The sequence below is a fragment of the Pelobates fuscus genome, chromosome 5, assembly GCF_036172605.1.
Source record: "Pelobates fuscus isolate aPelFus1 chromosome 5, aPelFus1.pri, whole genome shotgun sequence".
In the NCBI taxonomy this organism is placed as follows: Eukaryota; Metazoa; Chordata; class Amphibia; order Anura; family Pelobatidae; genus Pelobates; species Pelobates fuscus.
The window spans coordinates 126,882,569-126,900,214 of NC_086321.1; the positions used below are offsets into that span (position 1 = coordinate 126,882,569).

The 17,646-nt window shown below is 38.4% G+C and overlaps 1 protein-coding gene across 2 annotated transcripts in view; it reads right to left on the bottom strand.

The window, feature by feature from the left end:
• Positions 1-8,249: 8,249 nt before the first annotated feature.
• Positions 8,250-17,646, bottom strand: part of ATP2A2 (ATPase sarcoplasmic/endoplasmic reticulum Ca2+ transporting 2) — a 55,482-nt gene continuing 46,085 nt past the window's right edge. Inside the window, exons 17-21 of one of the 2 annotated variants that reach the window (XM_063454251.1) lie at positions 17,269-17,354; positions 16,731-16,864; positions 15,869-15,986; positions 15,650-15,770; positions 8,250-9,044 (exon numbers count right to left, since the gene is read on the bottom strand). In XM_063454251.1, coding sequence (XP_063310321.1) covers positions 9,031-9,044; positions 15,650-15,770; positions 15,869-15,986; positions 16,731-16,864; positions 17,269-17,354 — 473 coding nt within the window. In that variant the 3' untranslated portion in view covers positions 8,250-9,030. Of the gene's footprint in view, positions 9,045-15,121; positions 15,771-15,868; positions 15,987-16,730; positions 16,865-17,268; positions 17,355-17,646 lie in introns of those variants that run through there. The other variant, XM_063454250.1, reaches the window with a different exon arrangement.

Here is a 17,646-nt window from a genome sequence, read left to right on the forward strand (position 1 = left end):
CACAAGCTTACTACAGTCAAACTCACTGGTATACACAAAGATGCTTACTACAGACAAGCTCACTGACACACACCTCACTACAGACAAGCTCACTGACACTCATACATGCTTACTACAGACATGCTCACTGACACACACATACATGCTTACTACAGACATGCTCACTGACACACACATACATGCTTAATACAGACATGCTCACTGACACACACATAAATGCTTAATACAGACATGCTCAGTGACACACACATAAATGCTTAATACAGACATGCTCAGTGACACACACACATGCTTACTACAGACATGCTCAGTGATACACATACATGCTCACTGCTGACATGTTTACTGACACACACACACACACTAACTGCAGCTTGAGATCAGGGGTGGAGCTTGAGATCAGGGTGGGGCTTGGGTGCCAGAAACCTCCCTCCTTGTAGAGCTCCCTCCAGCCGCCGCATCCTCAATGCATCCGCACCGGCCTCAAGCCTCTTCCTCCATAATTAGGTATTAGGGCTCTCTCCCAGGCCCAAAGTGCTGCGGCCCACCGGGAAATTGGTGATGTTAATCCAGCCCTGCGTGAACTGGGTGGCAGTGTGCCAACTGCACCCCAGGCCACCATTATAGGAGATTAAGCCATCATAAGAGGTGCAGCAGGCCAGCAAGGGGACCAGAATGCAGTCTGTGTAACAGTTCTACTTGTCTTAGTACTTTGCCTTATATTTTAACTACACTTGACAATCTTGACAAAAGGTGGCAAGCGTCACCCTCTGCTGGCTTAATAAGCTCGCCTTAAGCAATACATCCATCCTTTTGTTACAATTGTCAAGCAAAGGAAAATGACATAAGACAACATAGTCCCTACTTTGTCTTAGGTTTTAAAGAGAAATAGAGCAGAAATTAGGAAAAGAAGAACATATTCTGAAAGAGGAAGAGAAGAAGAAACAATAGGAGAAAGGTAAGTTTGAGGTGGCAGAGCGACTTTAAAGAACACTACTTGCCCGGGCATCTGAATAAGAGCTACTGGAGTGGAAAAGGCAAATAATTCAGTTATGAGACAACAGCAAAGATTTTATTTTGAAGTTGTATAACAAGCAGCCCTGTGAGTTGATCCAACTCCACAGTCTGTGAATAATTTTGGTAGCAAGCAGCTTCTGTGTGCTCAAAATGAGCAACACTTTATTATATAGATCAAGAAGTAGATACAGCAGAAAGTGCTCATTCAATGTTTGTTTAAACCACTTGCTGAATACTCAGATAAACGAATGGACAGGAAAAGGAGCCTTTAGAAGATACCACACGTCAACTGATGAAACAACAAAATATTTCCAAGCAGAATGGGATCCATCAAAGTCTAAAGAATGCAAGGATGGAAGGCAATTTTACTTTAGGCAATGTGGTGGTAAGAGACAGACTGCCATCTCGATTTGCCACACAATGGAAGTTCTATAATATTTTTTTAAGAAACAGTGGGAATACAAAAAGCAATATGGGCAATTCTGCAGTATTGAGATGTCATTACGTTGTTAAATACCCTTCCGTCTGTTCTAAAAAGCCAAATATCTGCTTTCTTTAAGAGGTAACTGTACTATTATATGGAGAAGACAAATTTTGCTGCAGAAAATGGTTGAGAAGATCCCTCTGCTGTATTAAAGCACTGTGTATTATACATGAATTGTGCTCTTCAACATGTTGATAGACTCTAGTCATTTTAATGATGTGTCTGGGAAATGTAAGTACTTTCTATGGAGCGCAGTTAAAATAAAGCTATGGGAAATACAAAATGTATTACTGGTCATTACAGCAGATCTCGGTGTTCTACTTGAAGGAATGCATGAATTACTCCTTGGAATGTAACTTGCCATAACAATTGGGCAGACACTGAACCAGACTTTTTGTAAGCCTGCCCTTCATTTTAACTGTTCTCTTGACCACAAATTGTAAAACCAAATGAGAGCTGAGAGCTGAGAGCGCAATATAAACCTTTTCAGATCACACAAAGATCATAAGACAGTCCCTTTAAAAAAAAAAAGAAAAATCCTATTTTTAGTTTCTAGGTCTTTTTCCCTGGATATTGTATGTTAACTTCAGATTTAACAGCTAAAACATGCTCATTGTTAGCCTCTCACCTTAGAAGGCTATAGAAGATTGTTCTATTGATGATATTTACCTGTATTGTAATGGTGTGGCGGTGTGTGTTCTGTGTTCTAAAAATGTTATGTAAACATAAAAATAAAAAATGGACTCGTGCGGTGTATCACCAATTTTGACAGCATCGACATCAGCCTAATCCACAGATTGTCTTGCCATGTTGCCTACACATGTATATCATTCTATGTCTGTTCGATTTCTAATAAGAACCCTCGTTATAAACAAAAAGCATGACTGTTAGATTTTATGCAAAAAAAAAAAAAAAACTGAACTAATGGCCCTATGACAAATGACTGGCTCCTACAAACACACGTTTTCATGTTACAGTGGACTAGTTCTCCTTTTAGAAGCTTAATTTATTACTTAATAAAGGAAATAGATGTGATAAGAGGTGGGCCCCTTGTATGGTCTACTGAGGGTGGACACAAACCTCTATCGTGAGCTCTCTAAATAGTGTGTTAAGATACAGAGTACATTAAAGGGGGGATTCTATGGAATTTATACCATTAAATGAAACATTGAAAATCACTGGTAACTTGTATTAACCTTTTTTCAAGAGTTTATCTGTTTTCTCTAAATTTCAGTTCAGACAGGGCAAACATTGCAAATGAAAAGATGAAATTAAGACAATCGAATATCTCCTCTTCTCTGTATGATTTCTCTATCATGATTGACAGTGAGCTAAGATGGAGGAGCCCAGTTGCAGGTTAAAGAGGTGTGGATTTTCAAGTATAATTTTATACAGGGCTGCCTTTCCTGGAAGTCAACAAGTATAAAGCTTTAATAAGGTATGGCCAGATGAACAGAGGATCCCATAGGAAGAGATGTCTCACCTTCGTGATACCCTTTTAAATCCACCATTGAAAATGTTTAAATAAGATTTAACATTGACATACATTTATAAAACAGCTACAGATTGAGATTTGCATACTGTGAGACTTATGTTTTTCGTCTGGTAAGATACGTAGAAAAACAAACAAACAATGAAATGTCCTATAATCTATCCAATGCATAACATCCGAGACATGACACAACAAATAGGCACTTGCAAACACTGTATGTTCCATTGTATTAAATAATACTGATAATCAGTTTTAATTCCCATAATTAAGGAAGACAGCTGGCAGCTGAAAAGAATTACCAGATTTTTACTAATTTCATGATGCAAAGTCATGATTTTATTAAGGACACGGAGGCTCATATTATGCACTTTTGTTAATCCTCAGCAGCAAAGAAAGGATACTGCAAATATTTATTTTATTTTTTTTTGTAAATCTGTTTATTAAGGCATAGTAAATAATACAAAGTTGGCTCGCAGGCCAGATAAACGAGCAATATTTTCAAGACATGAGCAAAACATGTATACAAAGTTTTAGTATCTAGTAAGTTGTAATATAGACAGGAGCAATACTATTAACCAATATCAGATCAGGAGATCCGAGCTTCATCTTGTGGGTCAGTAGCAGTTCCCCAACTATCAGGTTCAGATATGTAAATGAGCAGTACCTCAGAACATTCCCAAGGTATTTGCATGGGTACACCACTGACTATTCTAGGTGTGACGTTGCTTTAGGTTGGGCAGAAACAGTTGGCATGATCTATCCCATGAGAGCAGAGTTAGGAAAATTGGGTCAACCGTTAGCAACGTAGAGGTTAGAATTCTGGGTCTGTGAAGACGATATAGAGTACTTTCTCATCACTTCCCATACATAACCCCTTTACCTAGTGTATCCCCAGATAAAGCCAATATTCAGGATCTAAGACTCTGCGGTGGTGGGGGATTATCCCTCCAGACAGTGTTCCACAGCGGAGCTCGAGACACATCCACCGGCTAGTACACCCAACAGACCACTAAACCACTTAAAGAGGGGTCAATTGATCGCCCATGTCAAAGGTCACGAATTCTCAATGCATAAGTTTGTATGGGCGCCACCCCGGGGCATTGAGGGGGTGAACTAGAGCGGTGGTTGTCCAAATTTGATAAGTGTCCAGTGTGACCTAGGTCTCCAGGGTCTCCGAGGGCATCCCCGGAGATCATGGTTTACCGTCCGCCCTCAAGTCTGACCACAGAAAAGTCGTCAGTCAGTAGTCAGGTCAGTCATGTACCGTGAGATGTCAATTATCCGTCCTGTGTATGGTCTAGCCAGTCCCGAGCCCAGATCCCCCGTGGCCCAGAGTTCAGAGAGAAGAGGGTAGGAAAAGAGGTTAGAGAGGGGGGGGCATTGGAAACTGCGCTGCGTGCCCCTGATTGTCCCCGTTCTGTCGGCAGCTGGCAATATAGAAGAACCATGGCGCCCACATTTCAGTGTGTCTGGCTACCCGGCCCATGATGGTAGCATGGGCTTCTTCTGCCCCCTGAATATCTTCCACTCTTTTGATCCACTCACTTCTGGTCGGTACCATGTCCGTTTTCCAGTGTGCCGGAATGTTAGCTTTTGCGGCGTTAAGCAGGTGTCGTAGTATCGATTTCTTGTACACTGGTATGGGTAGAGCGGAGATGTGTAATAAAGCCAGTTCTGCACCCCACGTTGGTAGATCTCTTAGAATGAGCCGAACCGCCTCTCTAATCATATCCCAGTAGGGAATGATAAGCCTGCACTCCCACCAGATATGTATCACTGTACCGAGCTCCTCCTGACATCTCCAGCACGTCGGAGGAGTAGAAGGGAAGATGCGGTGGAGCAACACCGGTGTCCTATACCATAGGGAGATCAGCTTATAATTTAGCTCCTGATAATAAGAGCTCATGGAGCTCTCTGCAAATATTTAAAGAAAAAAAATACAATAAGTACCATAGAGGGTTAACCATCATACAACATATTAACCAATGTGAATGCTCCTTGCTTTATAATGTCCCATGTGACCTTAAGGAGGCTCATATTATGCTCGTTCAAGGCTGTGCACACAACCACCGTAGTATAAAAATGAGAAACTGGACGAAAATTTAATTCCCCAAAAGTAGACTCCCAGGACCAATCAGCAGCACGGAGGAGGTCCTCTAACCTGCAACCAAAGGAGAAAGCTTTTGATGCCATAGCGTCTTTAACAGAATGTGCTCCGTACTTGGAAGTGTTGATGTCATCCGACTTCATGATTCATTTGATCCAACGAAATAAGGTCACTGTAAAAACAGGTTGATATGAGCGTTGAAGTGCTATAAACAAATCAGCATATGTAGGATCACGGATTGAAGAGGTCTTCTCCTCATATTCCTTGGGACGCCCACTGGGGGCTACCGGTTTACTCTCTGTGGGGACAGGGGAAATGAGAGTAGGTGGTCTCTGGGTGGACATCAGGGCTCATGTCATAGAGTGGGACAGGTTATCAGACATGGTCCCCATAGCCAAAAAGATGGCTTGCGTTACAATTTTTTTTTTTCTTCTAAGGACTGACAGAATCAGCTGTATATAAATTAGGCACAATGACCAGTATAATAACTACCTAGGCACACTGACAAAAAAAAAAAGCAAGCTCACTGAGTGCTCCCTCAGGATCGGCTCCTGGGGACCACCGGGAGTCTGCTGTCAGTCACACAGCCGACTTTGCCCCATCCCTAAACGAGAGGTATTGGGCGAGAAAGAAAGCACAGCAAAATTGCCAATCACAAGATGGCCGCCGTGATGTGCGCATTCTCGAGCTGCGCCCGCCTATTAGCGGTACCCAACAATGAGAGGAGTCACAGGCTCGGTGCAGACAGAAGAAGCAGGTTGGGAAATAAACAAATGGACCGGGAAACAGAGGGGGGAGGGGGTGAGCTGAAGTGAGAGAATGAGGGAACAGTGCTCCCAGGCCACATAAACATTAGGAATATTAAAAAAAAAAAGTACACAAATCAATGTACACACTGACTAAATATACACCAATGCAGTAATATATTATTGAAATAATAAAATCAATACAGAGTAGGCAGCACCAAAGAATGAGTAGGGGCTTACGGTAACATGGGACATTATAGTGCAAGGAGCATTCCTATTTGTTAATATGTTGTATGATGGTTAACCCTCTAGGGTACATGTTGTATTTTTTCTTTAAATATTTACAGTATCCTTTCTTTGATGCTGAGGATTAAAGAAAGAGAAAGCATAATATGAGCCGCCGTGTCCTTTAATAAAAATTAGAAGCAGATACAAAAAAAAAATGGTTTTATCCAGGACAGGGGCTCAAGTTGCGGAGAGTTTAGAAACTGCTACTTTAGGTGTTTACACTATTTGCTTGTCAGTTTTGCACTACTGATCGGTGCTTAGTAGTGAGTTTTGTACTCTTGACACTCTGGCCTGGTGTGTATCACGGGCAGCAGAGGTAGTAAATCTCTTGACCTACTGCAGTCTAAAATGCTCCTACTTCCCCCCTCGACCAGAGTGGGTTTTCCAGTCTTTGCCAGAGGTGCACTGATGTTCTTTGGCATTTTCAGTAACTCTGGTAATTTTGATGCCTCAGTCTATTAAACTTTCTAAGAAGGCCACTGACTATGATCAAGATGTTGAAAAGAAGTGAAAATCCTCAGAGACATGCAGAGGACTCGTTTTGTGCATTTGACCGGCTCCACGCTTGCTTTCTGAACAGCTGTATTCTGGTGTTTTGCAGAGAGGATTTGCACCTAAAATGGACATGCAGAGCTCACTAGTTAACTGCTTTCTATCATCTGTGGGGCATACAGAGATATTTTCATGTGAAACATCATCTTCCTCCTGGATCACACAGAAAATTCTGGACCTGTAGACCCAACCAAGTCCAAGAACACTGGCAGGGACATGTCCTGAGAACTCCTGGTGCATCTGGAACAGAGGATATGTGGTGCTCTGTAAAGGGCACCCATGATTTGTTTGGCAGATGCCTGTAAATTATTTAGTCAGGCTTGACTTGGAGGTCTGTTTTACCACCCATGATGACTTCCACCATTGTGCACATTAACATAGTAAGCATGTGTAGATTGACATCAAACTATTTACCCTGGCCAGAAGCCCAGTTGCCAACAAAGATTCAAAGCAGTACTGTCACTTTACAGGTTTTTTTTTTTTGTTTGTTTGTTTTTTACATTAATACTTTTAATCCCCCTCCCAATTCAGTTTTTTTCACTTGTACATTACAAAAAATTGTGCCTTTCTTTAGGGGACAGTGACCTTATGCAATGGATGGAGTTTAAGGAAAGAACTATTTGAGTTGCTTAGCTAATTTACCAACAATCCACAAATCAAAAGCATCCCACAGAACAGCAAACGAAGGGAACAAAACCACAGCATCTATATCTTGAGATCTAACACTAGAACAGAAACACACACACACACATATTTATATATATATATATATATATATATAAAATATAAAGGCAGGGGGAAGGCACAGGCTTCGTATAATCATCAGGATACAATTTATATGAGGAAATAAAAACTAAAAGGAAAAACCAAAGAAGACCGTTACAATTTAGCAGGCTTAGATTTTATTTTATACTCACCAGGACAATATTTTTGTAGGCCCAGCCAGGGTTAAGCATCTAATTCCTGAAGAGCCAGCAAAGGGCACATTTGAAAGCGTTCCCTCCCTAGGTATACCCTTTTTAGTGACTATCTTTGAGGAGATGACAATGGTCCATTTCATTAATAAGGTCAAATCAGTCTTCGCCTCTTTCCTTAACCCCTTAAGGACCAAACTTCTGGAATAAAAGGGAATCATGACATGTCATGTGTCCTTAAGGGGTTAAAGACCCAGTAAATAGCACATACATAAAAGCAACTACCTGGGTGTAAGGCTTGTGTACCACCATGTCCAGGGTCTGATATAAATCCCCCCTGTCATAGCAAATGGTGTACAGAGTACATACGGAAGCATTTAGTTTAGGCTGTCATTTATTAAAACGCCCACTTGCTGTTGAAATGCAGTCCTGCAGCAGTTTGTCTGTCTCTATGTCTGTTTATTTTGCTCACTGAAAATCAGATTGCAAACTTTAAGCAAATAGGCCCTGACTATAACGAAGATGGAAGTTTTCCAAGTCATGTATTTTAGCATTTTGGTTTTAAACTTCCCAGCAATCAGAATTCAGTGAATAATCGCCCCTTGCTCCCCTCCCCTTTCCCAAAGCAAACAAGACCACACACGTCATCTAAATAGAGAGTCTGTAATAGAACAAACTTTTATTTACCTGAAACCATAACAATTTTATGATGCTTATGTCAGCATTGATTAAACAACTGAACTTATTTACAATTATCTAGAAGGCCAAACATGCTTTTGCAGTAACTGACATTTTCTCTTAATAGAAGCATCACAATATTCGTATTGCACCAAAATCTGTTATAACCACTTTATAGTTAATTTAATAAGTTACATTATTACAGTGCAAAAAAAATGAAATTTGCACACTGAAAACGAGTTTAAAAAAAATAAATCAACATATGAAATGGTGAACTGGAGTTTTACATTTTAAAACATTCAACATCTGCAGCTTTTTAATGAAATTTATAAATAGAAGTGCATTATTGTACATAGCGGTTTATAATGAAAATGATACAATACAGACATTTGACTACTTACAACTGAAAGCATGCACTACGTGATCTACTGATATATTTTACATGGCGGGAAACATGGAAACTTGGCTATACTGCTTGGGACTACTCAGTTTTGTTGCTAGAGGGAATACGCTCATCTCTCCAGAATCTATTTCCTCTATTTAAAAGACAAATATTGCATCTTCTCTGCGAAGCGCATAATCCTCTCGGTTGAAGCTTCCAAAACATTTTTTTTTTCTCTCTCAAAAAAAAGGGAAAAGATTTATTTTTTGATACATGCAGAGGGCTTTTTTCATTTTCTTTTGGTAGCTTGCTTAAACACACACGCACGCAACAACGCAACCTTACATTTCTGCAAAATTGTTAAAGGGGATTACTCCAGTTGTTCTGAAAAGGAAAGAAGAAAGAGGTCATCAGCAATTAAAGCATCAAAAAAGACCAGGTTTTCGGGTGGCAGAATATGAACCATTTGGGGGTTATTCACTAAATAATTCTGTTTTCATTTTAGCCAACATAGTTGCAAATAGAACAATGCACTGTTTAGTGAACAAAGCTACTTTTTTTTTTGTGTTGAAGATTAGATGTGGTCAGTCAAATTCAATGTACCCGACAACAAGCGACGACCATTACAAATATATTAAATCCTAAGTGAGCAATGCATTTGGTTAACCAAAAAACCCACACACTACGGATTTATTCACTAAACTATAGTCGGTATTTTACATTAGAGACAAAAAAAAAAAAAAATCATAACGGTAACCGTTTATAAATATTACAGTTGTAGATTTGACCCCAAGACAAATTGAATTGCATTATCTACACTAATCAAACCTGCAGGAGTTTCAGGCTTGGATGCTCATTAAACTTTGCATTGCACAATATGAATTTGGAATATACAGAATCGAGTGCACGGCAATGTTCTCCATTAGTATGTGTGTTTAAATAAAGTAGTGGATTAATCTTCCATATGTCATACAAGCAGTGAGGAGTTAAAAAGTAAGTGAATCAAAGAAAAAAGTGATGAAAGGAGAATGAACAGGTGTGATTGACACAAACATTGTATTTAGTACAACAATTTCATCAGCTGCTGTCCAACAGATGTCAAGTTTCCGTATGCCAGCCACCTTTGCATTCTGTATCATCTGCCTGACGTAGGCCAAGCTCAAAGCAAAGGTCTCTAAGATAGTACCAACTTGGATTTTAAAAAAGCCAAAAACTCTTTCTGATCAGATCATTTTGTGAACAACGGAGGCACTAATATAGCCGTTCTGGGAACTTTGAAATGTAGCAAATTTCAAACCCCCCCAAAAACTAAATTAGGCTACAATATCCACGTTGTAACTACAGCAGCCCGATTATTTTTAACGTAAGATACCATTGCCAAAACGTCCCATGTCTACCAATTTATAGTTAAAGAAACGATCACATACTGGCGCCAAGATATTGCTTATAATACCAGCATCAGTGTATAGTAAGATATGCTTAATTTAATGTACACATGTGAGCAATTTTATCAATCTAAAAATACTTCTACATTACAAATACCAAATCAGCAGTACATGTTCAGGTAGTTTGGCTGGAACGTTTATGTAACATCATAACCTAACACATATCACATTTTTATAGACTTTTAAGACTAATCTCTATACGTTTGCTGCCGTTTAAACAGCTCTCACTCTTCACATCATCGCTATGGAGCATGATCGCATGCTCCTACACAAGCTTTCTAGAATTCCAAATAAGAGGGACACAAGGGCAGTTTATAGTTAGAGTTTAGGGTTAGAAAGAGGGACAATTCAAAAGTATGCCAAGAACATTCCAACTTCGGGATAATATTTTTTAAAAATGTTGGGTAGCTTGCTACAAGCTTTCTAGAATTCCAAATAAGAGGGACACAAGGGCAGTTTATAGTTAGAGTTTAGGGTTAGAAAGAGGGACAATTCAAAAGTATGCCAAGAACATTCCAACTTCGGGATAATATTTTTTTAAAAATGTTGGGTAGCTTGCTACAAGCTGGTTTGGATAAATAAGCAGTGTGTCATGGCACACAATATACGGCAAGGCCACTCAAAACATGCCTTAATCCCATTGACTACAGGCCTGTAAATTACATGTAGTCCGTATATTTTGTTTTAATGAACGCTGGCATAAAAGGATCATCATTCTCACAATAAAGTCCAGCATTGATATTGCAGTACTCATATGTTGCATTTTTTTTTTTTTTTTTTTTACGTTTGTTGGAGCTGTACAAAAGCGTTTATGTACTACATATTACTCATGACCAAATGAGTCTCTGTCTCTCTGCATTAAGTTTTCTTGCAACCTTGACTCAAAAGGATAATGCACATTAAATGAAAACCTATAAATAGTTTCTTAGAATTTGTAAGCCATAATTTTACAGGAACATTCTCTGCTGCAGGGTAGGAGGAAAACAACATCCAAGTATGGATTTAGTCCAGGCGTTTCTCCACTCCAAGTTCTTGAACGTAGAATGCAAGGAGCAGTTTAAATAAGTGGCTTTTGAATTCAATTTGAAACAAAGTGAGTGGAAGAGGACTAACGTACAATATCAAGACTTCAATTGAGATTCCCAAGGAAAAAGAGGGCACAATCTGAGGTAGCAAGCCTGATCCCAAATAGGAATTCTTCCACCAAATCCATGCTCGTTTAGAGAAACTCAATATGGGGTGGGATCTTCCTTTAATTATTAAGGTGGAGATGAAGTTTAGCTATTGTTGGCCAATTATCCAACTGCTTGTTAGATGAAATGTTTGAAGGATGAAACCCCGTCCTATTTTAAATTTAGTGCAATTGATTTTGTTCTTGTAGTCATCCATTATTGGATAGCCAATGTTATAAGGAAATGTTGGTTAGAAGGCTTGAATCTTTCTGTGGTAAACATTCATCACCACAGTTTGATTGATCTATAGTGACATGACCTACCTGAGCCAAATGTCCCAACCCATCCACTTTCTTTGGTCATCTGATCATTGTTGTGTATTTGAGAGTTGAGCTGGTCGCATAAGAGACTCACAAGCCAGTTTTCTGCCAGTCTCCGGTAGTTGTATTTAATGCCAGAATCCACAACTAGCTTTAGTAGCTAGGTAGAGATTTGCTCACATAGGATTTAATTATAGGCATGAAGGCTGCAGGAAGTTTATATGAGGGAGTTGATGCAATTTTTAATTTTTTTTACATTTTATTTATTTTTAACACAATACCATAATTTAGAAGAAGAAAATTTAAAAAATTCAGTAATGCGTCCACATTCCTATTGCCTAGGATACGATGAGATCTGTCTTCACAATATTGTGAATCCAGAAGCTTAAATGTGGCTGAAAGATTATGCTTTCACACAGATGGATTATGGATATTGTTTTATTACCACACTTTTTCCTTTGCTTATTAAATAAAATAAAAGGGACTCTATGCTGCGTGCCTTCAGGTTGCTCAGGTGTTCCTTTGTACTTCTGCTAAACCATCTCTAATGTGAAGGGAAGATTTCTGTACACAAAATATAGCTTTGAAATTTTGTTAATTTAATAGGCCAATAATTCTTGCAACTCTAAATGCAAACTTAAACCCAAGCACACTAATTCATGATTGTATACAGCAATTTAAAAAGAAAAAACAAACATTAAAGTCTGATTTGAATACACAACTTATCCTACTTTTGGCACGATTAAAGGGACACTCAAATGCCAGAAAAACAATCCCCTCTCCCTCCCAGGTTGCGGAAGGGGTGAAAACCCCTTCAGTCACTTACCTGAGACCCCCGCCGATGTCCTTCGGCGGTGGTTTCTGGTCGCTGCCACTCCTCCTCTTCCTTAAGTCAGCCAGTGGGAGAGACTGATCCTGCCGCCGGCTGAGGAGACTTAATGTGCATGCGCATTAGAGCTCTCCATAGGAAAGCATTGAAAATGCTTTCAATGCTTTCCTATGGGGAATTGAGCGATGCTGGAGGTCCTCACACAGCGTGAGGACCTCCAGCGATGCTCTAGCACAGAAAACCACAGGAAGTCCCCTCTAGTGGCTGTCTGGTAGACAGCCACTAGGTGAGGACTTAACCCTGCAAGGTAATTATTGCAGTTTATAAAAAAACCTGCAATAATTACACTTGCAGGGTTAAGGGTAGTGGGAGTTGGCACCCAGATGACTCCAATGGGCAGAAGTAGTCTGGGTGCCAACAGTGTCCCTTTAATCTTTGTGTTTATTATAGGTTCTTCCGCCTTATTAAAAAAGTGTGAAAGGAAACATTTAGACAATAGCCATCTTAGTAAATATTGGTTGATTGGCTAAGCACTAGGAAAGTGGCAACTGACATATAGATCTCAGTTTCCAGACAAACACAAACCAATACATCATCTTTAGAATTTCCTCACTATGACAACGAGAAAGGTATTCACGAAAGAGAGAACTGTCAGGAATTCAAAGTGAATTTCAAATAGAAAAGCCAAAAAAACTGGAAAACCTCTCAATGTTAGCTATACTTCCAGATTGACTGTTTTGGCCTTACAATTTATTTTTTATTCCCAACAAGTCCCACTTTTGTGTATAGCCATAATAGTGTTTAATTGTGGAAGACCTTTTTGTAATTAGCCATTTTGTAACGTTGTTAGAACATGCCTAAGGTCTAAAGTGGTGACCACATGGTGAAAATAAACTTAGCTGTTAAAGCTGTTGTAATGCTGCACCCTGTGACCATTTGTGTGGATTTTCTGATTACTGACCAGAATCTGAATTCCAGCGTTCTCCATATTGGCTGAATGCAATTAAAGCAGCCAAGAAATAGAGACCCAGGCACTAATCTGGTGTTTTGGTTCCAGTACAGAAAAGGCATCCTGGCTCAGACTGATGTGAGTGAGTGCAGTTCCCTACACACACTATTACAGAAGTTAAGATGCCGATAGACTTAAAATTCACCCTTGTAAGTGTGCCACTGAACTAAGCTTGCAATGGCAAGTCAATTTAAGGCCTGTCTACTAGCACAGGACTTGAAATTTTGATCTATTTTAACCCCTTAAGGACACATGACATGTGTGACATGTCATGATTCCCTTTTATTCCAGAAGTTTGGTCCTTAAGGGGTTAAGTCACATAAGTAAGTAAATAGAGGACAGCCTAATAACGCACTGTGGAATTTCCAGCAATGGCAAATAATTCAAGTACTATTCTCAGACATTAACAGCACCTAGCTATGCTTGAAACAGTCAAATGGTTAAAAAGGTAGAACCAATCTAACAGTTTGTGGAGTTATTGTATGAAAATGGAAGTGTATGACAAACACATGGTGAATTGATTGGACAACGTAACCATTTATTTACAACACAAACTGTAATTTCTTGCATCACTAAACAAATCGGCTCCAACTGAGGTTCTTTTTTTTTTTTTTTTAAATAAACAAAAGAAATACTCACTTGAGTTGTTGAAGGTTGGAAGGCATTTGGAGAAAAATACCACAGTTAGGACGGTAAAGGACTCAAACATTGGAGGTTGAGGAATTCAATCCTCCCCCCCCCCCCCCCCCCCCCAAAAAAAAAAAAAAACCATGCTGTAGCAGAATGATGTTCATTAGTGTCACTTAAATAAAAAATAGTTCTATACAATATGTTCATTTGGTCATGTGCTATTTACAGATTTTACAAAAATGCACACAAATCAAGTTACATCTTTAACTCTGGTAAATACAAGTCCGCAGAATAACTTGCAGTATTAAAAAAAAAAAATTATGGTTGTGTGCTCTATCACAAGAAATAACCCAGACTAATTTAGCAGCGCAGGTTTTTTGTTGGTTTGCTTGTTTTACTCAAGAAAATGACAAGAAAGGTTCTAAAGAAAAACCAAAAAATTAAAAAGCTTGGGTGATATAGCGGTTGTAAGACAAGACATCAAGTTTTCTCTGTCCATTAAAAGTTTTTTATTTTTGACCAGGTTGGGAAGTATAGACCCTGACACGGGCAGCTTGAGGGGGGGACAAAATGTCTGTTACAATAAAATACATTAGACATTCAAATAAATAACCTTAAAAATCTATGGAAAGGAAACATGATTTAAATGCTGATATATATATATATATATATATATATATATATATATATATATATATATATTTCAGCTGCACAAGCAAGAATATGCTTACCTCTTACAGGGAATTGTGTAAACAGAAAAAGTAAATAAACAGTGAAATGAGAAACTGGTTAACAAAAATACTGACTGAGGTAGCGTTACTCTGCTACGTGCAGAAAACAAATAAAAGAAAAAAAAAACTGGCGTATGGTTAAGATAGACCATTCAACAGACAGCACAATGATATCAAATCCAAAAAAACCATGCAGAAAGACAGATCATGCTTTTTTTTAGTCTCTGAAAAATTTAATCACTTTCCCTAAGTCTGCTGCCAATTTTCTGCAGATAATGTCCATTGGATCAAAGTTATTTCCTTTTTGCTTCCTTTTATTTTTCAACTAGGATGAAGATTACGAAACAGAACACTGTACATGCGTTTTCCCCCCCCCCCATCTACAAAAAATATTTGCATAAAATAGTGTTTAGTTTTCTGTACATGTGAATGAACACTATGCATATAAAAAAAAAAACAAAGAAAAAAAAAAACCTGGGGACCTCGTCCTTTTTTTTTTTTTTTTTTCCTGAACAGAGTTGTAGGGAGAAGCAAAATAAGTTCTAATATGAAAACCAAAATTTGCTTTTACCAGCACTATGTTCATGTGAAAATTCAGCAGACATAGACAGTTGCGTTGGAAACCAAAATTAAAAAGGAGAAAAAAAAAACGAAATAAAAAAAAACTGGTTAAATTAAACATTTCCATTCTGTAGAACTGTCAGTCAAGACCAGAACATTTCAGTAAGGTTAGTGTCTGTGCTGTAAAGCCAGGTAACCAAAGGTAACGTGATGAAAACAAACGGCCAAGAGATGCCCTCAGTGCATGCGGAAAAAGAGCACCCTTTGGCTTCAGGCTTTTCACACTCTTTACCAGGTTCCAAGTAGTTACGGGCAATAAATTTAAGGGTCTCATCCAGAAGTATAACTGGTAATGAGAACTTCAGCACCATGAGCCACTGAACCAAGTTCAACGGGGTGATCTGGAAGATGAGCTAAAGAAAAATGAAAAGAAAAATTGGTTAGAAACCACAGCTCAAATGTTGGAAATTAATTTAATAAAAAAAAAAAAAAAGAAGAATTTAAATCATACCGGTAATGGCTCTACATAAATAATAAGGAAATGTAGTGACATCGATAAGCAGATGGAGCCCAGCAGCCAAACATTTTCCCACGGAGGCATTCTCAACAACGACTGGTTCTCTGACAAGCTTAAGAAATGACAAAACAGAAGAAAGTTGGTCAGCCACACTCCAAGACCATTTTAAACACATTACACCTGCATCCTGCCAAATCCTACAAATCCAAAATACCAATGGCTTAAAGAGATCCTATAGTGCCAGGAAAACAAAGCAGGTTTTGTTTAATTCAATGCTTTCCTATGGGAAAGCACCCCCACCCCCCCCCCAATGGTATTCCGGAAGCGCCCCCAATGGCTGTCTGGTAGACAGCCACTGAGGGCAGACTTAGCACTAGGTGCTAAAGGGTCACAGCACCCAGACCACTTCAATTAGCTGAAGTAGTCTGGATGCCTACAGTGTCCATTTAACTACAGAGAGTTTAAAAAAAAAATTTATATATATATATTATATATATTATATATATGTTATTTCTAATGTTATTTATCATAAATTGTTTCTAAGCCCTGCAATTGGCAAAAGTAAAAATAGACTTATTACATTGATAGATGCAATAAGAGATTCATGGTGCCAAATATGGCAATGGCTTTGTCAAAACTTTAAAAAGATATTTGTTCTAAAATATATAAATATTAATGGCATATAGAAAGTTGATCTCACAATAACATTGACTATTCTTTCCAGGAAGATGTGGATTACATCAGCCTAATAATCATAATATATACACAAGCCACACTTTCCTTTAATGATCAATGTACACACACACACACACACATCTTTTCAACAAAATCTGTTTATGTACTCATTGGCACTTACCTATTCAGAGCATTGCACATTTCTATGGTAACAAGAACAGAGAGAGCCATCGTCATTGGATAGGGAGATTCAAAAATTGTACAGTTGACACCGTCAAAGTCAGGATTATCTTCTTTGCATTGAAGAAAATGACTCTGAAATAAGGAAAAGTGCAATGTTTCTTTAGCGTACAGATCAGTTTAAATGAGTAGTGTGTAGATAAACAGCTTATACAGTTTAAGATTACTAAAAGTACAACACTAAATTATTTGCCATTTGTCAATTAAACTTGAAAGAAAACGTGAATCAAATACACGAAAGAACTATGTAATAAACTTTAACACAGTTACGGAGTGTGCATTAGGCTCACTGCACACCGATTACATTTTCTCCTCCTAGAGTTACATTAAAAAGCTTTGTAACCAGGTGTTCTATTTTTAAATCTCGTACTTTGATTATTACACTGCAGTCGTATTGCGCAACATAATAAAATAAAAAAACAATATGCTAATATACATACACGAACACACATTAAAAAAAATGAACGAAATACACATACCAGCTGGTAGTATGTCACTTTTGGTCCATCTTCAGCAGCAATGAACCACCAAGCAGCTGCACCAACTGTAGCTGCACCGACATAGCCTAGGAAAATAAAGCAGATTTAATGACCCAAGTGACAGCAGATTATTTAATTTTTTTAAATAATTGCAGTGTTACAAACTCTTAAACAGCCATTAAGGATTTAAACTTAGCATATTTAGGATGGCAGAAAAAAAACAAACAGAAGCACAATCAATGTCACAGTCCTATTAACCAGTTTTCAAACACAAAACAGTGCGACTAACAAAAAAAAAAAATCAATCACACATGAACATGAAAAAAACTAGCTGGATTGGTACAAGTTATCCTGAAATTCTAAGAAAGACAGACAAGG